This window comes from Aspergillus welwitschiae (assembly GCF_003344945.1).
Source record: "Aspergillus welwitschiae strain CBS 139.54b unplaced genomic scaffold BDQ94scaffold_38, whole genome shotgun sequence".
Taxonomy (NCBI): domain Eukaryota; kingdom Fungi; phylum Ascomycota; class Eurotiomycetes; order Eurotiales; family Aspergillaceae; genus Aspergillus; species Aspergillus welwitschiae.
The window spans coordinates 281,054-304,870 of NW_020798732.1; the positions used below are offsets into that span (position 1 = coordinate 281,054).

Consider the following 23,817-nt stretch of genomic DNA (forward strand, 5'->3'; position numbering starts at 1 on the left):
AGAAAATAGAAAAGAAAATAATGGTATCTATTGACTTGACTCGACTCATCCAGCCCAAGTAGAACGAAGCTATCTATCTACCACCATCATCATATCAAAGAAAAAGAAAAAGGAAATAGAAGACATGTGCATGCGCCGCCCATACAGACCAACAATACAAGACAAATGCTTTTTATGTCAAACAAGGAACAACATCAACAATCACCACATATGTAAATTACAAAGAAGAGAAGAAGAAAGTAAAGAAGGATGAATTAAGCCGATGATGGATGGCTTATTTCTTGCTTGCCTTCTTGGCAGTAGTCTTCTTCTTCTTCTCCGTGGGTTCTTGTGCGGTGGTGGGTTTTTGTTGCTGCTTCTTTGTCGTAGAGGGTTCTGCTGTCTCGGTCTTGGTCTTGGTGGGCTTGGAATCGGCCTTCGGCTTGGGGGATTCCTTTGATTCCTTCTTCGCGGGGGTCTCCTTCTTGGGGGATTCCTCCTCCTTCTTCTTCTCCTTCTCCTCGATCTTCTCGGTAGGGGCGGATGACTCGTCCTTGGACTTGGACTTGGCGGGCTTGTTGAGAATAGCCTTGGGGTTCAGACCCTTGCGGCGGAGACGGTTGCGCTCAGCGCGGGCGATGCGAGCAGCGTCCTCCTCATCTTCTTCGAAGGGACCGAAGCTGCCGCCTTCGGTTTCAATGACCATGCCGTCTTCGTCGGTGATGGGGGTCTTGTCGATGGGTTCGTCGTCATCGGTGGTGGTGGAGGCGACGGAGGGAGTCTTGGACTTCTTGGCGGAGTTGCCGTCGGTAGCGGCAGCGGCAGCGGCATCGCCAGGCTTGGGGGTAGGGGTGGCGGCAGTCTTCTTGAGCTTGCAGACGAAGAAACCGTCGACGTTCTCGCGGTGGGGGAAGTAGCGTCTCGTCAGGGTCATCTTGGGGTCGAAGTGCTTGCCCATGTAGCTGGTCATACCGGGGCTGCCGAAGTCGCCGAGGCCGGTGTCGACGAGCTTGACGTTGGGGCGCTTGCGCAGGACGTACTGCACGACGGCTTCGTTCTCTTCGACGGTGACACTGCAGGTGGAGTAGACGACGTAGCCGCCGGTCTTGGAGGCGTGGTCGACGGAGTCGATGGCGGCCAGAAGAAGCTGGCGCTGCATGTGGGGGATGGCGAGGAAGTCGCGCTCGTTCTTAGAGGTCTTGACGCTGGGGTCCTTGGAAATAACACCGGTACCGGTGCAAGGCGCATCGAGAAGGACACGGTCGAAACCGCCCATGGCCTTGGGGAAGGCGGTGCGGGCGTCCATGTTGGTCACGATGGTGTTCTTGCAGCCCAGACGGTGGATGTTACCGATCAGACCCTTGGCACGGGGCTTGCTAGCATCGTTGGCGATGACGCAGCCGGTGTTGCGCATCAGGGCAGAGATGTAGGTGGTCTTACCACCGGGGGCGGAGGCCATATCGAGAACACGCTCGTTGGGTTGAGGGGCGAGGGCCATGACGGGGAGGAAGGAAGAGGCGGCCTGGATGATGTAGTGACCGGCCAGGTACTCGGGGGTGGCACCGAGGGGAACAGCGGATTCGAAGACCTGAAGACCAACCTTGGACCACTTGCCAACGGGCTCAAGCACGACACCACGGTTGATCAGAGCCTGAGCGAGGGAACGACGGTTGGTACGGAGAGTGTTGGTACGGATGACGACGGGACGGGGGGTTTCGTTGGCTTCGAAGAAGGCGAAGGCTTCCATGGGGGTGAAGAGGTTGAAGAGCTTCTCGGCAAGGTAGGGGGTGTAGCCGTAGTAGGTGCAGATGTCGGCGATGAGCAGCTCAGTGTAATCGGTACGAGACTTGCCGGGGGCACCAAGCGTCTTCAGGTCACCCAGGATACGGATGGTGTCGGTGATTCGGGTACGAAGCAGCTGAAGATCGGGAGCCAGGCCGGGCTGAGTGCCCTCGGCGTCGCCAAAGACATCGGGACGGTCACCAGCGATGTTGGTCTGCATGGCCGATTCCTTCATTTCGCGCTCGGCCTCCTCCTCTTCTTCCTGTCTTTGCAGGTCCAGCTTGCGCGACAATCCCTCGATGTTGGCGGCGGTCAGCCTCTCTTCAGCGTCGGAAAGGTCTTCGTCGTCGGAGAACATGGCTTCGCGAGGGTGGTCATCTTCGTCGGAGTCCACGAAAGAGTCGCTGTCCTCCGCTTGGCTATCCATGGAGCCATCACTGACACCATCCAGATCGTCGAACTCATCGGCATCCATTTCCTCAATACCGGACATATCCTCATCCTCGTCCTCATCGTCGGAATCCATGAACTGCGGCTTCTTCTCGACAGCCTTAGCCTTGGGCTTAGTCTCAGCCTTGGGCTTAGCCGCAGCCTTGGTCGCCTTGCCATTAGCAACGCCATTGGCCTTCTTCTTGACGACGGGCTTTGCGACATTCTCCTCATCGGCATCAGCTCTTCTCCGCTTCTTTCCTGTCTCCGGCTTCGACTCGGGCTCACCAGCCTTGCGCTTCTTGAAGATGGTGATCTTAGACTCATCCAGCGGGGCCGGAGGGCCCTGCTTCTTCATACGACGACCGACACCCATAGTGAAGATGTGAATGTGAAAGGGGGGTGAAAGTTGGATAACTGGAATCTACAGCGGAGAATCCAGACTTTTTTCTTTTCGTTACTTTTTTTTCTGCGGGCGGTTGGCGACGGCAGAAAGAGTCCCGCAAGGCGGTGTGTCTTTGATGGCCTGAGGCAAAGAATGCAGTCACGGAGGGATGGGCTTCAGCTACCGCCCAATTGGGTAATGGGAATACCACATGCCGCATCCATAATTACTGCCTCTACCCAACTACCTTACCCCACATATACACTTTCTCGCTCTACATACAAACTACCTCATCCACTGACAGGATAGAAGATTGCCAAGATGTCAGAAGTCGCCTTCATCAAATCCTTCCTTTCTTCGCTCGATTCCCGCCCTATCAAGCTCCGAGCAGACTATGTCCTCGACGAAGAGCGAGTTGGACCTCGCGTCCCTGTACGTCAATCCATTCCATCCAAAGACCCCCCTCATACACTCCAAATGCAAGATATTAACTGGAAAATGAACAGTACCTCCTCCCCCGCCTCAGCGCCCCCCACCCGGAAATGCCCAAGAAAGTGCAGCGCACGCAAGCCCCCGGCTCGTCGAAATCCATAACCGTGCACCTGAAGAGCGCGCGCAACCCCGCATTCGAATTCTCGCTACCCAATGCACCCATCACCACGACCTCGGTGCAGGACCTCAAAGACGCAGTTCAGGAACGGGTCGTCGACGCACAGGACGGTAAGGTGTCGGTGGAGAAGATCAAGATTCTGTATAAGCGAAAGCCGGTGACGGGGAAGACAATCGCGGAGTTGCTGGCTGATGAGCCTGAGATGTTGGCTGGAGGCAAGGAGGTCGAGTTTGGCGTGATGATAATGGGAGGGGCAAAGGTTGTGGAAGGAGGCAGTAGTGGTGAGGGGGATGTGAGTGCTGCTGCTGCGCCTAAGGCGGCGGTTGGGCCGAGTGGGGAGGAGGTGTTGAGGACGGAGGCGTTCTGGGATGATTTGCAGGGGTTCTTGGAGCAGAGGTTGAAGGATAGTGAGGAGGCGAGGAGGTTGAGGGGGGTGTTTAAGGGAGCTTGGGAGAAGCAATAAGCTGCCAGTTATTTAGATTCGTGTATTGAAGCGTACAGTGCTTAATGGTGGGCAGGTGTGTATGTATGTAATATGATACCTTGTCATGGATTTATTTTGACATTGATTTGGATATGTGGCGAGATTTCATTGCATATGGGAGATTGCATTGGGGTGGAATATGTGAGCTGGAATATTGTACAGGTTAAGGGTAGACCAATGCTCGCCGGCTTTGAATACATTTATACTTCAAGCTTAGGTACCCTTGTTCGCGGACGGGTTTGAGAATAATTGGAGCAGAAATCAAGCAGTGTACAGGCTGGTGCAAAGGCTCTAAAGGTCAGGGCAAGGAGATCATCATACAGCATTCATCCATAGCACCCCCAATGTACTGGGGGCCAGGGATATCAAGACATTCAAGAAAGTCGACCACACGGTCCGCAAATCCTATTCATATGGAAACGCACCAAGAAATTCGCTGGTATCGAAAATGTCGTGTTATAAAGACACCTTGCAGACGTGTGGCAGACAGCGGTTGAACGTCACGGAGTATAAAAGCACACATTATAACCCCCTTCGAATCCGCATGGGGTATGTGAGTCAAAGAGAGGGCTAAGAAAAATAGAAAGAGGTATGAAAAACATAGGCTCGTACCATCAGACAGGGCTGGACGAGCAAAGCAGCTGATTGTCAATAAAAGGGTAAAAAGTAAAAGAAACTATAACCACAGGAGTAGAAAGGAACATATGCCAGGTAGATTGACACCGTTGCAAATGCTCGAGAATCGGCCAAGCGCTCATCCATCTCATGCGTGCGAAGAACATGCCGTAGGAAAAGGAAGAATCAGCTGTCGAAAGAAAGAAACATACATCAGCAAAGGGGCCTCGCTATCTCGAGAACACCTTGACGACCCCGTCACCACCTCCACTGACGACCCAGCGGCCATCGCGGCTCCAGACGGCAGCACACACTCCTTCACCACGCATCAACCGGTGACTCGTGATTTCTTGAGTGCAGCTCCGCTTCTCGAGGTTCCAGAACCGCAAGCTGGCGTCATGACCCGCAGAGACTAGCTCACGTCCATCTGGGGATAGCGAAAGCGAGGCAATCGCCGATGGATGGGCCAACATCGTGTATGTGCATTGGCCTAATTATGGATGATTAGCATACGTACACTTCAAAGGAGGCTTTGTGAAACATACCGCTGTTGGCGTCGAAGAAGCGAATGTAGCGGTCTTCATATCCACTAATGATTACTCCTTCTACACCACTAGAGCCAGTCGCACCATGGACAACCTCCTCTTCGCCCATTGTCCGACTGGGGTCAAGACCTGCCGAACCATCGAATCCGACGGTGGTGGCGACGACGGAGTTAACGCCAGTCGAAGGTGTGCCATCGTATGTCTCGAGACTCGCCATGCCCACAATTTCCTCGCCCGTCCTTGTATCATACACAAGGATGGAAGCGTCAGTGTAGGACACAACAAAGTTGATACCTGCAAGCGACAATGGACTGATACACGTTGGGGAGGGAGATTCGGTCCGAACAATTTGACGAACCATACTGTAATGGAATGGCGTAGTAGTAGCCGTGCTGGGTTGCGGTGACGAGGGGAAATTGGAGCCGGAAGAGATCGAGTTGGCTCTCCGGCTACCACCAGCGCGTCGAGACCCTGCTTGAGGGGAAGAAAGCTGCGGAGGCGCACTAACAGCCCATATGATGATGCGGCCGTCCGCACCACCGGATGCGAGTAAAATGCGATCGGGGCCACCGTAATGGCTGCTAGAATCGCCTAACACAGAGCCTGCGGTTCCTGGTAGAACACAAAGACCCCAGACGGCGTCCGTGTGACCATCAAGAGTCGCCTTTGGGTCAACTCGTCCACGTTCCCACACTCGGACACTGGTATCTTGTCCACCTGAGAAAACCCAGCCATCCCCTAACGCACGACCACCGTTAGAAAAGTTCTGCGGAGAGCATGCAGCAAGCGCAGTCACAGCCCCCACGTGTCCACGGTGAGTGAAATAGCTGGTAATGTCCAGGTCACTCGAGCTTGCGCCAAAGGTGCCATAGGTGGCGGGTATAATCCATCTTTTGATCGTTCCATCATCACTGCATGTACAAATTTCCGGCTCAGAGGGGCTTCCGCCGCCCGTGAAAATCACTGAACGGACGACATCCAAATGGCCGCGGAGGGCGAACCGAACTTTGAAGGTCGGATCTGGCTTGGGGCCCGCCGCTGCAAGGTCAACGGCACCATCACTCTTCCTTCTGGCACCGGAACTCTTCCGCCGATGCGAAAGAGAGCCGGACCGCTGCGGAGACTTGGAACTGACGAAGTTCGCATTCGGGAACGCATCAACATCCGGTCGGTGCGGTGGTACCTGTTCCGCCTGCGGCGCGGGTTCGGCCGGCTCATCGAAGTTCCAGCCATCTGCATCATCACCTTGCTCTTCCATTCGCTGTTGCTTGGTATCCTTAACCGCCGATTGTGAGCCATACCCATCATATGCCTGGTCCCCCTGGCCGGCGCGCTCGTCCATCAGCGAATTGCCGAGGGTTTGCTTTCGATTATCGATCGCGGTAAGCGGGGTCTGTTGTGGCTCCAGTGGTCGTCTCTCCATCGCTTCCCTAGTAGCAGGTGGGAAACCAAACTGATTTTGGGCGCGGGACATGGCCGAGTTATCTGCATAGTGCGTGATGACGGGTTGGTGGTTCTGAAGCGCCGCCTCTCGCGCCATCATATCGTTCGCTTGTGCTTGCTGCTGTTGGTGCTGTTTCTGTCGTTGTTGCTGGAGATATGCCTCCTCCAAGCTCTGCTGAGATAGCTGTTGGTTGCCGTAGATGTGATTTGGGAGATCCTGCTCGCCGAGTTCAGGAGGGGGGTGTGACGAAGGAATGACATGATAGGCAACTTCCTGAGAGCACTTCGACAGATACAATCGCGACTTCTCCCGCTCGTTCTCTTGACGATACTCGTGTTCGTTCTCAAGGTTCACATCGGCTTCGCTGGGTCCCGTATGAGGCTTGGGTCGTTGGGCTAGACGGAGATCAATACACAGATCCAATATCACCTAACAGTAGATCACTAAGAAACATACCTTTCAATGAGTTGATGCTTTCCTTAGCAATCTCTTTCGGATCCCTAGTGTCCTCAACCTTTTCATTGTTGCTAAGCTTCTTGACCTTCTCGCGCTCCTTCTTCAAGGCGGCCTCAAGCAGCCTGACGTGCTTCCCCAATGATTCATGTAAACGTTTACTCGTACGAACATCACCCTCCAACTTTCCGATGCGAGACTTCATCTCCGCGCGTTCGATTTCCCAGGCATTGCGGTCACGCTCATGCCGGTGCCACTCCGTCTGTAAAAAGCGCATCACACCTAGAAACCACCGAAAAAGCAATTAGCCACTTCCACGACCGTCAAGATCTATCACTCGGAACCCACCTTGCAGGGTGTACTCTGTCCCCTGGGGATGCCCGCCGTTGGAAGACCCATCGCCCCCAGGGCCGACGTACCCTCCGCCCCCAGCCATGGCCGAGGGAGACTGCCAAGCCATGCAAAATCGACAATGGAAACGGTGAAAGGTGTGGAATTTGTAGCGACCGAGCAGCGTAGCTCACGAAGTCGCCGGCAGGAGGATCGGGGAGGCGCTGTTCCCAATGGAAAAGCGTGATGTGGTGACCTTTCTGAATCGCAGCCGAGTGTTTGTCTCCGTGTAAGCCCACAGGTGGAGGGAACGGGCGACAACGGCAGGAAGCGAAGTTCCAGGCCGTGTCAACGCCGAGGGGAGGAAAAACAAACAATGAGAATTAATCCAGGAGGGCAGTAAGGACCCGTTATTTTTCTCGGATTTGAGCGTGCAGGGGAAAGGAGACGGTCAGCGATGCAAGCTTGAGCCCCCGAGACGATCGGAGTGACTGGTGCGCGTTCTCCTCGCAGTTGAGGTCGGGGAAAGCCACCGCCGCCGCTGAGCTTTCGTTGGCTCCGTAGGCGCCCACGCGGCCGTAACCGCTTTTAGCGCTGGGCGAGGTGGCCTTCCCAACCCCCAATTTTACACTTAAGATGCGGCCAGGGTCAGTGCATGACCTTCACATTCACTTCATTTCATGGAGAGATGAAATTATGCGTCTATTTACTCTCACCCTTGTGTTGTACAGGTTGCAATCTGAGGTTGAGGGTGAAAAGCAAATGATCAGGTCCCGGTGTTGCAGGGTACCTGACGACAGACCTCCACTTCAGCTACTTCAGTGTAGTAGTAGCGCTGGATAGCCTACCTTATTAGATAGATCCAACTACTCCATACACCTCAACACCTAAGGCACTAAACTCCGTCTAAACCGCCAATCATGGTGAATGGCGGGTCTCGAATTGGATTTTAGCCTGGCAGATGGTAGACGGGCCATGTAAGCACAACGTGTCGCTATTTTTATGGTTTTCTGGTTTCTATTTTTCTTTTTCCTTCAACCAGCCATTGCCGGGCGGAATGCTGCCAGGGTGGCACGGCACTTGTCATGAGCCTTATGGACAATATTCAGCCCACATACCGAAACCTTTTTCGCCTCCTTCGGTGTGTTGTCTTCATGCAACCTCTGTTGATGTGCTCTCATTTCCAAGTTACTTTTGATTCCGCTAGGGTCCATTTCGAAATAAGCTTCTTGTTGGCCACAAAGTCAATTCTTCTCTTGTACTTCTACGATCTTCCTCTTGCACCCAGTGCATCACGTGGCGATAAGATGCCGATCAAGGGATAAAGGATCCGCGTTGCTTGGACCCAGCCCGACGAACGGTGTCGTTCACATACAGTGAAGTGATATATGCGCAAGATGGGTTATATCTGGAATTTTGACATCGTGGTCTATGAAATAGTAGACGCCTCTTCAAACAACTCATCGTCATCGCGCTCCTGTCCATAAAGCACTTCGCAGACTCCGCCTACTGGCACATCCAGCACAGCATCCGTCCCTTCACTCCATATCTCTTTCCAGTTAACCTTTCGGTTCTGCGGCCCCATAATTTGATACGATGTCGCGCCAGGTCTCATCTTCGCAGCTCCACCAGGTCTTCGCCTGCCCTTGCCATCAATGACGGCGACATTAGCCACCTCATCCACGATATTCTCCATGCTATTCATCGGTAGCGTCAGGTACCCCGTGTTGTATGATGCCAGGGCAACGTATATGTAGATGATGGACATCACCAGCCATGAAGGAAAGGCCAATGACCACCATCGATTCGGATAATAGTATATTCCAAGCTGGTGTAGAAACGGGGACGGCAGGTAGGACCAAAGGATGTAGATCACTGCGTGCCGGAAAGTGTTAGCATGTCCCTGAGCAGAGTGCGCGCTAGATAACAACTTACGGAAGGCTAAAGAGGAAGCAAGATATAGGACAAATCCATAGTATTCATATGTCGGCACCTTCGGACTGGCCCTGGGAACAGTCGTCGCGCGGCGGGCAGATTTCGCGACAGCAGCCTCCGTATCATTCGGTGTTTCCACATCCGAGCTGTCAGGGGTGGTAGGTCGAGAAGTAGTCGTGGAGAACGGCGGTCGGAGAAGGGAAGTCAATGATGGAGACGGGGGAAGCGGAGTTGGGGGTCTATTGTAGAAGGGTGGAGCAAAGGCGTTCGGCCCATGAAGGGAACTCGTGGACTGGCGAAATGGGTGATGCATAGAAAGACCATCTTCCGGTGACTGCTCCTCCGAATCCGTAGATGCATCCGAAAAGGCTTGATCCTCTAGCGAATATTGCGATTGAAAGTCGGCATCATCTTCTGCATTGATATCTGCATGAGAGGGTGAGGTAGGATTGTGGTCATCTTCTTCGACGTAGCCATCGTTTTGCGAGCTCAGTGTGGTTGTCGCAAGGTCATCGGCGGGGAGCGGCGGGAACGGTTGCTTGGGCTCGATCGAGGTTATCACCGATGGGGACTCTGAATTATTTCGCAAATATCTGGAGTTCTCATCTTCTTCATTATCGAGAAGTGACATGCTCGCGAATGTCTGGTCACGATCAGACACAGCTCATACGTAAGGTCAAGAGGAGTAGTCGCGATATTGGTTATCGGCAAGCCTCCATAAAGCATATACTGCCGTCATTCACCGCTTATAGCCAAATCAAATGTCACAATCAACGTCCATCGGTGCAATGGGAATGGATGATTACATGGAAATTCAGCCCTTGTTGGAAATTCTTTACTTCTCTTGCATGGTCGTATGAGTCTCGGCTAGTAGCTGGTGATAATTTCTTCTCAGAAGATTTCGCTAGTATGTGTATAGTATTTTTCACCGTCACATTGGATTGACTAAATATTATATATATAACACTCATAAAAGGGATTTCTCAAACATCAACATCGACACTCCGTTCAGAATGATACTATCCTGGTACTTTAAGTCTACTAGGGATTGTTCCCATTACCATACTTAAATACAGGCTTACTGAATTTGCACGCATACGGAAGGCTTGGTTGTACGTTGATGGTGCCGAATTCTGATCCCAAGAGGGAAGCTTGAACCGCTGGGATAGTTGTAGGCTCCAATTACCGAGTTAAAGATTCCCCATACTCTCTATACAGGAGATCATAAGCTTTGAAGACTGGCTTGAGTGCACATTATGATACGATGTATTGTGGTTATCGGTTCACAATCTAGATTCCCACATAGCCACTGACTTGTTGCTGCAACCTCGGGCAAGAGCGTGGTAAATCACTGGGAAGGTGATATTAGTGCACATCATGATTGATTTCACTTTTGGAGACCACGGCCATGTTGACCGACCAGGCACTGGGACTCAATCCGACCTAGACTGACTTTGCGCTTCTAGACCTTGACGGTAATTGCACTGCAGGGTCAACCAAGACACTCAGTGATATTCCAGCAGACAGTACGACTGGCTAGAGTAGCCGTGCTGTCCCACGAGCAGCTGCAGTGAAAGAACCCAATATTGAAAGGCGCGCTGGAAGGTTTGCTTTCAAAGCTGGGACACATGATAAGCTGACAGGCTCTTCGAGTCAGCCTCCCAAGACATTGCATTCCACGGATGGAGTACCGCTTACCACCTTCCGTAATCATTCAACCTGGCTACTGTAATTATACTGTGGCGCGTTGCCTCGAAACGAGCCCTGCAACGAATCATGGCCGGCGCTGCTGGAAACATACTGGGAAAAATTCTAAAGGATGGATGAAAGCCAACTACTAGAATTACAGCGAGACCAACAAACACAGCAGAGAGGTTATCAAGACCGGGTAGTTGCTCCTAAACCTGAAGCGAAAATGGCGATAGGAGCAGCCGCAAAGTGGACTCTGATATTTCACGCTGGCAATGACAGCTCCACGATTGGCAGCGCTGAGAAATATTGATTTGATTAGACGCTGCCGCTCCTCCTCAACTGCTTAGGTGAATGAGCACGAATAGCAGCCTGTTCATGCCGGTACTGGGCAATGAGATAAAGAATAAATAGAAAAGTAAGCCAGCCAGGATCTGCCCCCTTTGTTGGGGTACAAAATATTGACAACTGCAATGATACTTGAGACCATGTGTAGTGACTGCAGCCCTGATAATCCAGTCGTCGACTATGGCCGGTTTCGATGCTTTAGCGGTTAGCTTTTGCGGTTAAGTGGAGTAGTCTTCTTGTTACCCGAACCTTGTGGGTGCGAAGGGGTAATAGTGTCAAATGAAGCTTTCAAGGTGCCTTTGGCGTTGACTGCAAGATGATGTAACCACCATTATCGGTCTATGTTTCTAGTGACTTGGGTTTCACTGCCAACTGCTCCTGTTTCATAGATTGTTTTGCGGCCTCCTTACCTGTTCGATCTCATCTACGCTCAAGGAGGTTCTTGCCCACAGCCTTTGTCGAGACAGTCTTTCGAGGATGACCTATATGTAGATGGAGATATATCCCAAGGGCGCTAGTGGTGTACCCTTATTAAGCTGCCGAGATAGGCTTGTGGAGTATAGCAATGGGCTTCCCGGACTATTGGTATGGCAACTTGTTAAAGATTTCAGCTAGGATCGCGCGGGGCCGTAGGCATATACTTATCGAGAAAGCAGCTTGTGGTCACCATATAGCCGACTACACACGGCTATCAGCTTAAGGCATCAAGCCACCAAAAGCTTAGCGTAGTTACTCCCAACCACACCTGGGCTTTGCTGTGCTGGCGCACGCAAGGGATACCTCCCCGAGACCGCGTGGAGAAAGACGGTTGGTGTGCCCTTGATGCTGTAACACCAGCGAATACCTCTATGTTGGGAACATTTTGTGAAACCATCTGAGAGAAAGTACGACGCGTAGGAGACCTGCAGAGCGCGCGTACAAGTTAGTCTGAAAGGCCAGACCTTCGTGTATGCACGAGATTCAAGGCGATCAAGACGCCGCATCTGTAATGATGCAATCTTTTCTTATTGCTTTTTGGAACAAAGCGCATCACCAAACCAGTTCCTCTCCTAAGGGACGTCCCGTGTTGTAGCTTTCATGTCCTTAACGGGTCGATCTATCCCGTAAACGAACGTACATTCCGCGGCCATCGGAGGAATTCAGTGCAACTAGCGTCGAGAAAAATGTCGCAGCCTGGCAAGAAACAATATTACTTCGTATAGGTAGTACTGACAACCCGAGCTAGTTGCACCGGATTGAACCTACCTTGAAGTGTACTGGGGTTCTTCTTGTCCGATATGGTATAGATGAATAGCGCTGCAACAAATAGGTTTCTGTTCGACAAATGTCTTGGAGTAATCGGCAGTCACACTAATAGTATATCGCTGTGCAAGTAGCTTAAACAAGGCATTGTGCGTGTCTGTATTCGTGGAGCTGCAGTCCTGAGTGTTGCCCTTTGTGTTGTGGTTGTTTGACAGAGTCAAGTCACCGGATCCCCGACGTGTGAAGGAACATCCCCGATGCCCGTTTGGGATGGCGGGACTTCCAACCTCGCTCTCCCTTGTTTCCCTCCCTCAGTCATCTTACATCCCCTCATTCCTGACCATATCTACCTAAGGTGTCCCGCGAAACAGTGTTAATAACTGTGTTCCGTTATTCAACGGGGACAGAGCTGAGTATTGGCCCGTCAGGCCATGATCGACAGTGGACGATCGGAAGGACAGTACGGAGTAGTTGGAAGTTGGAACATCGCTGTCGGCTTTGATTTCCAGCCAAAGAAAATTGCTCCACGTCTCCCTGATCTGTGTAGGCATCCTGCGCCAGGCACTGCAGACAAACAGCAGCTAGCAATGTGGGGAGACTATGCTCTTCTGGGGTTACAGGGCATGGCCTCTGTCGGTCAACCATGCGGCAGCAAACCCAATCTAATTGCACGGTGAACCAGACATTGAACACGGCATCTGTGCATTAGCCAGTCAGTGCAGAACTTGACATCTGACAGTAGGACGGCTCAACTGACGTCGGTCTCATGCAGTGGGACTGGAAATGATTTGGCATACGCCGGGGCTAACACCTCAATAGCATCGGGACTACGAAGCATACTGATATGGTGTTGGGACTTTGGAGGGGAGGATCTGGTCATGCAGATGGCACTAGGATGATCCATGGTTAGCAAGTTTTAGGGCGCTCGGCGGATTCCCGGGAGCTGTCTCGGTCTTTTGCCCACAAGCTGTCCTCCGGATGCGATGGAGCGCCAGGAACAGGATAAGTTGGGTCTCCTCCCAAATGGAAGTGGCTTTTACTGTTTAGATACTTGATATAGAAAACTACTGCATGTCTCAGTGCAACTTCAACGTGGTACTCTGGTGTACGGCTGAAACCTTTGGTTCAAAGGAGCCTAGACATCCCTTGCGGAGGCTGGAGGGCCAGACGGAGCTGTGATATCGCTGATCGGCGGGACCCATCGTCTATTGGATAGCCTGCCCTCAAGCCTATGGGACTAGTGAAGATTAGCGACTGTGGTAGCCTTCCTGCAGCCGATCTCATGCGCGTTCCGCAAAAGGGGGTGTTTGCAAATTATCATTGGGCCTCGACTTGCACTTTTGGGTTGTCCAGTGTCCATGCCTCCATGGGTCCCGACGAACTCTTAATCTGGTTCGCAAGTAAAATTTCTCGACCCCTGGCTTCCGGTTGACATGCTGTGTGTAACTGCTCCATAACCCAGATTGATTGCGTCCGCGTTCCAGCGCCCACGCACCGTGCCCGACGGCAAGTGGATCAAAACCTACAGTCGGTCAGTCGCTTAATTGTCAAGTGCCCGGAATTACAATTTAGTACTTCTGTACGGTGGTCTTCGCCGAGGGCAGGGCGCATAAGCGAACCATGATTGGTGATGGCTGATTAAAATCCACGATAAACACTCGCACATTCCAAACAATTGGATTTCTTGGTCGTCCAATGATAGCCCTGTCAGACAGCACTAGCGCATGCTTCAGCCTGTCGGGGCCAGTAGTAGTTTTCACTTGACACCTTTGAGTGACAGGTCCGACAGGTTTCTTGCTCGTGATTCACACACCATGGAATCCGCGACTGTGTGGAGGCAGGGGCCTTTTCCCAGAATAAACAAGACCTGTACGAAGTAGGGCTAGCTATATTACTTATCTACGCCGCCGCCCTTAATCGGACGCCCTTGCCTGCTTTCCACTAAGAGTGGCCAGACGAAGGCCGTCTGAGTTCACAGACAACCACCATGGCCTACCAACGAGCTCTCAAGGTCCTATTTACACGGGATATCCTCGTATGTAGCAAACTGAATCCTTTTTACCTTCCAAGATGTTAACCCTAGGCCGTTCCAGAATCCCGACAATGACCCTAATATCGGTTCATCACGGGGAAATGCGTCCTCGACGACATCCGATGCGATGTCGGATCTTGGCCTTGGAGGGGATTCGACTTCCCTTTCAGCATTCTTGACCACACTGATACCAGCGTTGGTGATCGCTGCGTTTTGGTTCGGTCTCTTCTTAATCTGCCGGCGAACCCAGCTGCGATGGTACGCACCGAGGACTCACCTGCCATGTTGGCACCAGCAGTACGTTTCTCGTTGTCTGTCCCCTATTCCACTAGAATCTGTCGCTAAGATGCGCATAGTGAGCGTGCCCCACGTTTACCTTCGGGGTTTATCAATTGGTTCGGCCAATTCCTGAAGATCTCCGATGCTCAGGTCCTCCGACATTCCTCCATGGACGGGTATCTTTTTCTCCGATTTTTACGCGTGCTCTCTGCCACATGCTTCACTGGTTGCGTTATAACCTGGCCAATTTTGCTTCCAATTAATGCCACGGGTGGCGCAGGGAATACCCAACTGGACGCCCTAAGTTTCAGTAATGTGACCAACTCGCAGCGTTACTATGCACACACAATTATAGCGATTGTCTATTTCAGTGAGAGATCCCTCCAGTATAATGGATGAGCGCCACGGACTAATGTTTTGTGTTGAAGCCTTTGTTTTCTTTGTGGTCACTCGTGAGAGTATCTTCTATGCGAACCTACGCCAAGCATACTTCAACTCCCCGGCCTACGCGGAGCGTATCTCTTCGAGGACGGTCTTATTCATGTCCGTACCGGAGGAGTATAAGAACGAGAAGACGCTGCGCCAGGTTTTTGGAAACAATATTAACCGAATCTGGATCACGTCCGAGTGTAAAACCTTGGACAAGAAGGTCATGGAGAGAGCAAAGCTAGCCTACAAACTGGAACATGCTGAAACAAAATTGATTCGAGCAGCAAATTCAGCGCGGCTGAAAGCCATCAAGAAGGGGGTCGCCCTCTCGAAGCCATGCCTGGATTCAGATAGCTGCGAAGAGTGCCAATCGAACACTTCCACAACATATCATGGGATCAAAAGACCTACTCATCGTGTTAAGATGTTCGGCAAAAAGGTCGATACAATCCGCTGGTTACGCGCTGAGCTGACGAAGGTCATTGAGGAAATCTCTATCCTCCAGAAAAAGCATCGCAATGGAGAAATGAAGAATCTTTCTGCCGTTTTCATCGAATTTGCCACTCAAAAGGATGCGCAAGTTGCTCTACAGACCGTATCCCATCATCAGCCACTTCACATGACGCCTCGTTTCATTGGTATCTCGCCAAACGAGGTCGTTTGGTCAGCTTTGAACTTGAGCTGGTGGCAGCGGATCGCACGCCGGTTTGCGGTTCAGGGTGGCCTTGCTGCCCTCGTTATTTTTTGGTCTATCCCATCTGCCATGGTCGGAACGATCTCGAACATCACTTATCTCACTAGCATGATCCCATTTCTAGGCTTCATCAACAAGCTTCCGTCGGTCATCTTAGGTCTTATCTCTGGTCTACTTCCTTCCGCTGCGCTCGCTTTGTTGATGTCTCTGGTTCCAATCATTTGTCGAGGTACGACTTCCCCACTTGTTCGTGACCTGCAGCTTCTAACCATTACACAGCCTGCGCCAGAGTCTCTGGTGTGCCGTCGACGTCGCGTGTGGAACTCTTTACCCAGAGTGCACACTTCTGTTTCCAGGTAGTGCAAGTCTTCCTTGTCACTACGTTGACTTCGGCGGCATCGGCTGCGACTGCTCAGATCATCAAGGACCCTCTATCGGCCAAGGATCTTCTGGCCGAGAACCTACCAAAAGCGACCAATTTCTATATCTCCTATTTTCTTCTCCAGGGCCTGACTATGAGCTCCATGGCGGTCGTACAGGTTGCAGGGGCTGTCGTCTTCAAATTCATCACAACATTCTTCGACCGTACCCCTCGACGACTATACCAGAGATGGGCTGCCCTGAGTGGTGTAGGATGGGGCAATGTGTTCCCCGTTTTCACAAACATGGGTGTGATTGGTACGTTCAATTTTGCCTTTTCAGGCTTTTTCTGAGTCTAACATTGTCTTCGCAGCAATTACCTACTCGTGCATTGCTCCGTTAATTTTAGGATTCGCCTTTGTCGGACTCTACCTTGTGTACCAAGCATATCGGTACAACTTCTTATTCGTTTACGAACTCCGCATCGACACCAGAGGCCTCGTGTATCCGCGCGCACTGCAACACCTCTTGACTGGTATCTACCTCGCAGATATCTGTCTAATCGGTCTCTTTGCCATCAAAGGAGCCATCGGACCACTCATCATCATGGCCCTGTTTCTCATAGTGACCATCCTAGCCCATATATCCCTCAACGATGCGCTGGAGCCGCTGTACTCTTTCCTTCCAGCCAACCTGGACGTCGAAGAAGAGTCGCAGCTATCCAAAGCGGAAGCAGATGCCCTGAACCCCCGCTCAGTGGGCAAATGGGAAGCGGCCTGGAAATGGTTCCACCCTAATCTGTATCGCGACTACGCCGCACTGCGCGGAAAAGTTCCCCGCGACCATGTGGAGATCCGATACACAGAGGAAGAAAGAAACAAGGCCTACTACGAGCCGTGCATCACCGCACGAACCCCGACTCTTTGGATCCCACGGGATAAATGGGGATTCAGCCAACAGGAAGTGCTCGATACGGACCCGTGCATTCCTATCACAGACGAGGGGGCACACCTGAACGAAAAGAACCGAATTGTCTGGGACAAGTATGATCCTAAGCTGCCGCTGTGGGAACTGAAGATTCTTTATTAGCCTGCTCTGCCTTACGATTAACGATTTGATGCTGGATTGACTTGGCCACAAGATTGTGACATTTACTTATCTGCCTACCTATCTATCTATCAACTGAATAATATTAATCAATGAATCCAATCAACTATCTATTCTGTACTATGCTCCTGCAAACTATGGTAAGCAAAATCCCACGTCAACCGCTATCATATGCATCCGGGATTCATCTTTCTTCCCCCGGCCCCCAAACTCTAATTCTAAACAATGCTCCACCCCGGCCAAAGTCTATAGTGTTCCCCCATCCCTTGCAGGATCTTCGATCCTTCGCCGAGACAAGATTGATTGCCTTCGAACCTACGGAGTAGAATAGACCGAATTAAAAGTGGGCATGATCGATTTTGGGGTCCCACTGCCGTTGCTAAGCGGATATCAGTCTTCTATATTTAGTTATTAACATAAGTACCATACTGTCTTCCGCTCTGGCGTCTACTGCTAGGCAACTATACGGATTACATACGTAATAACGTTATGGTGAGTTGAGTAGGAAGTCTTTAACCATGTGTGGATCCATACATATCACATTCTGATAGTAGCTTTTCTATTGACGAGGCGTTTGCAATGAGCTAGTACTAGAGGTTTATAAACATTTAATCTTGGAACAAACCGAGGATATGAGGGATTTACGGGCTTTGATATGGAAATTGAATATCCACATAGGCTGAAAATAAAAGAGTGAATTCCCTATGTCCTGTATGGAAACGCTATGTATTATTCATAATAATGAATACCATTTGCTCAGATATATATCTACCGGAATAGAAAGACACCCAATACCAGATAAATCCCGATGGCCATAGTGGCCTCATATCGCGCTCGTTAATGATTGTGGTCGTAGTAGGGCATGATAGACATTAAACCCCGCCTGGTTGCAAGGCGGTTACATAAAATACATAAAGTCATGTACATCGTTGGGGACCCGAAAGTACGGGCAGACTGTCTAGTCTTGCAATGCAAGCTCACATCACGATGCAGTCTTTGGGTCGGTCTCTTGTGCGTTCCGAGGGTCCGGTGGTGAGAGGCACACCTGGAGGTCGTCTCCCCTGTTGGGTTCTTTGGTACGGAGACGCATTAGAGGAGTCTGTGAAGTTGGGGCTCCGCTGGGGCGACGGGTATACTGGACTTCTCGCTGCCTGCTCATATGAAGGCGGGGGAACATCGTCGTCATCCGTCGGCCGGATGGTAGGTATGTTGGACTGGGAGTACCGGGCAGGACGCTGACTTTGCCTTGAGGAGCGGTTTTCAGACGCAACTGTGGCGTATGAAGCACTGCTGGGGTTTACAGCACTTGATGAACGGTTGCGAGTGTATGCTGCCCCGGGTGCTAGCCCCGATGATGGCGGGTGGGAGACTGAAGCTCGCTGGGAAGGGTTTCTGTTGGTCGAATCTCTATTGGTCGTGGCATTGGCTCGTTGCTCTTCTTCTTGGTACTGGAGAGCGAGCGCGTAGGCGTAGTCTGCATCGGCCTGTTCCTGGGGAGTCATGGTGCTGCTACGCTGTTCCTGTGGCTCGGGAGGAAGGCCGGTATTGCTCGATGTTCTTGGGCCCGATGGGTCAGAAGGGGGAGGAGCGTCATGGCTGACAGGGCGAAAGTCTCCGGAAAAGAAACCAGCTTCTGAACCATTGACGTCGACAAGACTCTCCCATACAACCTCAGCGTGGCTGGAATAACCAGCATCGGTAACTAGCGTAAAGAGCTGATCGAGTCGGGGATGTTTGTACAGCGTCGAGAAATGATCGTTGCGGAATAGGATCGAGAATGATCCGGGCTGCAACGTCGTTGCTAGATGCTTCAAGCCGAAAGTGCTCAGTTGAGTCGCGTTCTCGAACTCCGTGAACTTTTGAATAGTCTGGATATCACTCATGACGAGTTCTTCCTCCGGCGTCAATGCGTTGCCTCGCATAACGCGGTCTTCCAGATCTTGCTTCCGGAAAGGAAGCAACTGAATATCTTCGTGATACTGACCCACGCGGGCCAATGCTGCATCAGCCTCTGTAGACGGGGCTGCAAGCCATCCGTGAACTAAGGGGACTCCGAATGTTCCATAGAGACGGATATCTTCGGTTTCAAGGAAAGTACCCAGCGCATCATTAGATTCCTGCTCTGGTTAGCTGCTGCGTCCATTAACATGTGTACGAATTACTCACCAAAGTGAGTCGCGGATTGACATTCATGCCGGTATGCAGCATAGTCAGAAACCGACTAAGAGCTTCGATATCGGGAAACTCGTCATCGGGCCCCAGCCGTGTGGTCAATTCATCAAAGAGTGCCTCAATCAGCAACCCTAACGAGATTTGTTCGCGAGTCTGCAAAGCTCTCACAATCGGCGGTTGTGAGTCGTGGATTGTAGAGCGTAGCACAAGAGCATTGACCAGTGCCAGAAGAGGACACGGTCCATTTTTATTCTGTACCAGGATAGGCGACTCGCGTAACTTGCCGGTGCTATCGGCCCAGTTGACGTGTCTGATCGAGTAGGTCTCCGACCGCTGTTCTTGCTGTCGCTTCGCTTCCGCTTCTGACATTGGTCCACTGAATGCTGAATGAGTATAGACGGCACCAGGGCCTTTCGAGCGATCGGGTAAGGGGGGAGCGTTGCCAGGCTTCTCTCGCAAGATTTCTTCCTGTGGGCCCTCTGGCGAGTTAAGGTTGTAGCTTTGAGGCGCTTTGTTTGGGGCATCTGTTTTAGGTGGCGGAATAGGGGCTTCATCCAGTTCAATCAAGACGTGAGAAGAGCCGGTGGTATTGCTGGATATAGTCGCCGGAGTACTCATACTCCTCGCCGGGGATTCCCTGCCCTCGTCATGTAGCTGTGGGGTTGGCTGGAGATACGTTTGTTGACTAGTATACGGTGCACCTGGCACATTCGATGTTCCATAATGTATGCCAGTTTCTTGGCCAGCATATAATTGACTCTGGTCGTGGTATCCGTACGTTTGCGAAGACGCGGGGGGTTGCATCGCAGTGGACTCTTCACCAACCCAGGGAGTCTCTTCCTCGGGCTGATCAAAGAGCGATAAGCGCGCTGTCATCGGGATATATCCCTCGTCTAAGTGGGTCAGCCTAGGCTGCTAGATCAGCGACAGTTGGACAGTGCATACCTTGTCCGAGATGTCCACTAGCACCGTCGTGAAATTGGGACGACTCCCCATATGAGGTGTGAGAATTGCGATCTTGCCATGGATTTGGTTCCGGCGACCTCGGTTTCAGAAAAGGGTTGTTCGACTGTAGCTGCACCGGTGATTGACCCGTGTACTCCCTGTCGGGTCGCCATTCCGCAGCACCTCTCTCTTGAACACCAGGAAAAGAGGTAGATGGAACTTGGTCTGATACGTTTCCGTTCACCATCCCCATACCCTGTGAAGGACTACTAGCTGTTTGCCGAGGAGATGCCACCGAATCCTGGTGATCCAAACCGAACCGCGCTGTGAGCTCGTCCGCCCACGGATTCGACCCGTCCCCGGCCGAATTCCGGATTGGCGACCTCTGCGCCTGTTCCAACGGCATGAGGTCAAAGGCTGGTGAGGTATTGAGATCGGGAGAAAAGACCGATTCCTGAGAAACAACCCGATGAGGTTGAGGAGAGCTTTGAGCCCGTCGCGGGCGAGTCAGGCGTTTTGGCGACGAGGATGAGAGGGATTTGGAAGTCGGGGAGAGTTTGGAGTTGGTGAAGCGGGATCCAGTACGGTCATTCCCTTGAGGAAGGCTGTGGAGGCGTGGCGGAGCTCGTTTTCGCAAGACCATGAGGCGAACTCTTAGTGTACGAGGCCCGGGGTTGCCGAGCTCACGGGGGGATTACAAGAGGGTTGGACAAGCTTGGGGGCCAATAAAGTGCGGTCAAGGAGCCAGTCAGAAGAGTTAGATCGGCAGGCTCCCTCTGATGACAGGTGAGATTGCCTAGTTCGACAGTCTGACGCACGAATGGGCGCCAAAGTGTCGCAGACGTGGTTGGGAGCTCTCGGGGATGTATACGTAACCAGGCAGTGGCTCCGAAAGGGACGATGAGATCAAGATTAGCCAGTATACGCGAGAAACAAAACAACAGCCTCAGCCATGCCTTTTGCAGGGAGGGGATGGTCGATCCTAGGCAGCAAGAAGAAGATGCAAAGTAAAAATTGAGGGAGGAAAGGCACGCGAAGTCAACAACAATGGCGGGAATGACCGTTGAGGGTCACAGGCACCCGGATTCCCTGGCGGAATGAATGAATGGATGCGATCGATGCTCGGGATTGGCGGTGGACCCCTGCCTGTTCTCCCGTTACCGCTGTTACCGCTGTTTGGTGCGGGGATTCGCAATGTGGCTGCCTGCTATTACTGTCTCGTATGGTCACGTCCCCGCTGGCACCGCCACACTCTCCGCGTATTGCGCACCGCCACTTGAAAATGACGTATTACCGCGGAAGAGAGGAAGAACAGATGATCCGCTGCTATACTCATTACATAAGCCGTGCATTATCGCAAGTGATGGAGGGTCCGTGCGCTATCGCAGAAAAAAGTAACGGAAGTCCATCGGAGACAAAAGCTGCTACGTTGGCGGGGTTATTGGCTCTGGTCGCTTGAATTGATCTTTTTGTTCTTTGCTTATAATGCGCTGATTCTTATCCCGTCACATATACGTTCTAAAACCTCCCACATCATGCATTCCTACGTGCGACCAAATCAATTCGTCGCCTTCAAGCTCCCCTCCGAGGCGACGAGGATCCAGAAAGTCGTTCCCAATACGTATGCGCGCAAAATGCTCCAATTTCTCAGGAATCGCACAGTGCTAATTATATTTTACAGACAAATTTCTCTAGGCAAATACGGCGCTTTCCCCGCCAACCAGATCATTGGCCGCCCCTTCTACCTGACCTTCGAGATCCACGAAACCCCCGGACAAGCTGATAGCACCTACCTCCGCATCGTATCGGCGGCGGAACTCCACGCAGAATCCCTCATCACCGATGGCGAAGGCGACGGCGATGATGTGGAGGTCAATGAAGACGGCACCCCGGTGCGGTCGAATCGCGAAACCATCGACGACCGATCCACGCAAAAGTTAACGCTAGAAGAGATTCTGGCGCTGAAGAAGGAAAGCACCGGCGCGGGAAGGGAAATTATTGCGAAGCTGCTCGAGTCGCATCAGGCCTTGGATCAGAAGACGGCATTCTCACTGGCCAAGTATAAGCTGCGGAAGGAGAAGAAGTACATGAAGCGGTTCACAGTGATTCCGTTGGATGTCAGTCTCTTGACGAACTACATGCTTGAGGACAAGGATGCAGCTCGGACTATGGAATTGCGCGACGAGCTCATCGGGCTGATTGGGTGTTGGGGAAATGTACACCATGGTGGAAGCACCTCTTTTGACGATACTGTTACGTCGAAACCGAATGGTCGCTATCTGGTTGTTGATGATACGGGCGGTCTGGTCGTCGCAGCTTTGGCGGAGAGAATGGGAATCCTGTACCCTCACGATGGCGAGAATGACCAGGAGCAACAGGACGCCATTGAGCGGCCTGCCGCGGCGGAAGCTGATGAGGCAGAGAAGCCCCAAGACGGCGAAGAGAAAGCCCAGGATGGAGAGGAGCAATCCACGACGACCACACATCGCCCACCCCGTCGGCCACAGATGTCCGCTTCAGGAAACACTATCACCCTTCTTCACGCCAACAAGCAGCCTAACCTAAGTCTCTTGAAATACTTTGGCTACGAACAAGACAGCCCGAGCGACACACATCCCCTCTACACAAATCTCAAGACCGTCTCTTTCATGCAGCTGCTCGACCCCATGGCGGACAACATCTACTCCGAGGAGCCGTCAGTAGTACCCGAAGAAGAGCTTGCTACATACAAGGCCAGCAAGCGTAGCGCCTACCACCGCAAGCGCGGGCGTTGGATGCGCGTCCGCAAGGTAGTCGACGAAGCTCGGGCCGGCGGCTTCGATGGTCTCATTATCGCCTCTCTAATGAGCCCGACGAGTATCCTGAAATACACTGTCCCATTGGTGGGAGGCTCGGCACCGATTACTATCTACTCACCCACCGTTGAACCGTTGACAGAGGTAATGGACTTGTATTCGACAGCGCGCAAGAACGCCTACATCGCTCGGAAGCGTGAGCTACAAGAACAGCAACAGGCTGAGGGCCAGGATGAGTCTGGCAAGATGCACCCTGCACTGGAAGAGGAATTCACAGTCGACCCTACCATGTTGCTTGCGCCGACACTGCAGACCTCCCGAGTACGTGTCTGGCAGGTCCTTCCTGGGCGGACACATCCGTTGATGTCGGGACGTGGTGGTGCAGAAGGGTACATCTTCCATGGCATCCGGGTCATCCCGACGCAGGAGATCATCGAGGCAGCTGGAAATCCCGGCCGGAAGAGGAGGAAGGTGACCAAGGAGACAGAGACACCGACGCAGACGCAAACTCCAACTGAGACGCAGACGGGCAGCGGGGATGTGGAGATGACGTCGTGACCTATCTCAGTTCGGATTCTATATTATTACCTTACCTGTAAGATAGCCGGGAATGGGCTGAAAGAATATACCATGTGAACATCACTACATGAAATAAAGAGCTCCGTCGAAGTGATAAGAGGGAGCCATCTGCCCGACAGCTCCAGAATATTCGTCACCGACACCATCGGAAATGA

At 52.1% G+C, this 23,817-nt stretch overlaps 7 protein-coding genes across 7 annotated transcripts; 3 read left to right on the forward strand and 4 right to left on the reverse strand.

Moving 5' to 3' along the window:
- BDQ94DRAFT_182540 (rRNA (cytosine-C5-)-methyltransferase NOP2) lies at positions 1-2,603 on the reverse strand. The gene has a single exon (XM_026774180.1). The coding sequence runs from the start codon at positions 2,564-2,566 to the stop codon at positions 275-277; it is 2,292 nt and encodes a 763-aa protein (XP_026622317.1). The 5' UTR covers positions 2,567-2,603; the 3' UTR covers positions 1-274.
- A 165-nt stretch (positions 2,604-2,768) lies between these two features.
- On the forward strand, positions 2,769-4,011 carry BDQ94DRAFT_86680 (uncharacterized protein). Its single transcript, XM_026776724.1, has 2 exons — positions 2,769-3,007; positions 3,082-4,011. Exons 1-2 carry the CDS (start codon positions 2,897-2,899, stop codon positions 3,646-3,648), a joined length of 678 nt encoding a protein of 225 aa, XP_026622318.1. The 5' UTR covers positions 2,769-2,896; the 3' UTR covers positions 3,649-4,011.
- Positions 4,011-7,186, reverse strand: BDQ94DRAFT_182542 (cell differentiation and development protein Fsr1; the record flags this gene model as incomplete). Its single annotated transcript, XM_026774181.1, has 4 exons — positions 4,011-4,774; positions 4,830-6,668; positions 6,730-7,008; positions 7,075-7,186. 4 exons carry the CDS (start codon positions 7,184-7,186, stop codon positions 4,515-4,517), a joined length of 2,490 nt encoding a protein of 829 aa, XP_026622319.1. The 3' UTR covers positions 4,011-4,514.
- A 909-nt stretch (positions 7,187-8,095) lies between these two features.
- Positions 8,096-9,666, reverse strand: BDQ94DRAFT_150910 (uncharacterized protein). Its single transcript, XM_026767671.1, has 2 exons — positions 8,992-9,666; positions 8,096-8,931 (listed from the first exon to the last, which is right to left on the reverse strand). The coding sequence occupies exons 1-2, from the start codon at positions 9,620-9,622 to the stop codon at positions 8,486-8,488; spliced, it is 1,077 nt and encodes a 358-aa protein (XP_026622320.1). The 5' UTR covers positions 9,623-9,666; the 3' UTR covers positions 8,096-8,485.
- Positions 9,667-14,257: 4,591 nt separating this feature from the next.
- Positions 14,258-17,225, forward strand: BDQ94DRAFT_182545 (putative DUF221 domain protein; the record flags this gene model as incomplete). The annotated part of the gene is made up of 6 exons (XM_026774182.1): positions 14,258-14,305; positions 14,364-14,599; positions 14,659-14,951; positions 15,010-15,933; positions 15,984-16,382; positions 16,438-17,225. 6 exons carry the CDS (start codon positions 14,258-14,260, stop codon positions 17,151-17,153), a joined length of 2,616 nt encoding a protein of 871 aa, XP_026622321.1. The 3' UTR covers positions 17,154-17,225.
- Positions 17,226-17,676: 451 nt separating this feature from the next.
- On the reverse strand, positions 17,677-21,065 carry BDQ94DRAFT_86729 (uncharacterized protein). Its single transcript, XM_026776725.1, has 3 exons — positions 20,289-21,065; positions 19,338-20,236; positions 17,677-19,288 (listed from the first exon to the last, which is right to left on the reverse strand). The coding sequence occupies exons 1-3, from the start codon at positions 20,929-20,931 to the stop codon at positions 18,149-18,151; spliced, it is 2,682 nt and encodes an 893-aa protein (XP_026622322.1). The 5' UTR covers positions 20,932-21,065; the 3' UTR covers positions 17,677-18,148.
- A 758-nt stretch (positions 21,066-21,823) lies between these two features.
- trm6 (tRNA 1-methyladenosine methyltransferase subunit GCD10) lies at positions 21,824-23,641 on the forward strand (the record flags this gene model as incomplete). Its single annotated transcript, XM_026769509.1, has 2 exons — positions 21,824-21,909; positions 21,970-23,641. 2 exons carry the CDS (start codon positions 21,824-21,826, stop codon positions 23,639-23,641), a joined length of 1,758 nt encoding a protein of 585 aa, XP_026622323.1.
- Between the last annotated feature and the right edge of the window lie 176 nt (positions 23,642-23,817).

What these genes read in the sequence shown, in the direction of transcription:
- BDQ94DRAFT_182540 (XM_026774180.1), bottom strand. Translation starts at nt 2,566, where the DNA reads ATGGGTGTCGGTCGTCGTATGAAGAAGCAGGGCCCTCCGGCCCCGCTG.
- BDQ94DRAFT_86729 (XM_026776725.1), bottom strand. Translation starts at nt 20,931, where the DNA reads ATGGTCTTGCGAAAACGAGCTCCGCCACGCCTCCACAGCCTTCCTCAA. An exon ending in TAGTGGACATCTCGGACAAG is followed by an intron (nt 20,237 to 20,288) that starts GTATGCACTGTC and finishes TGACCCACTTAG; the next exon opens with ACGAGGGATATATCCCGATG. An exon ending in TCAATCCGCGACTCACTTTG is followed by an intron (nt 19,289 to 19,337) that starts GTGAGTAATTCG and finishes TAACCAGAGCAG; the next exon opens with GAATCTAATGATGCGCTGGG.
- BDQ94DRAFT_150910 (XM_026767671.1), bottom strand. Translation starts at nt 9,622, where the DNA reads ATGTCACTTCTCGATAATGAAGAAGATGAGAACTCCAGATATTTGCGA. An exon ending in TGCTTCCTCTTTAGCCTTCC is followed by an intron (nt 8,932 to 8,991) that starts GTAAGTTGTTAT and finishes TCCGGCACGCAG; the next exon opens with TGATCTACATCCTTTGGTCC.
- BDQ94DRAFT_86680 (XM_026776724.1), top strand. Translation starts at nt 2,897, where the DNA reads ATGTCAGAAGTCGCCTTCATCAAATCCTTCCTTTCTTCGCTCGATTCC. An exon ending in GAGTTGGACCTCGCGTCCCT is followed by an intron (nt 3,008 to 3,081) that starts GTACGTCAATCC and finishes GAAAATGAACAG; the next exon opens with TACCTCCTCCCCCGCCTCAG.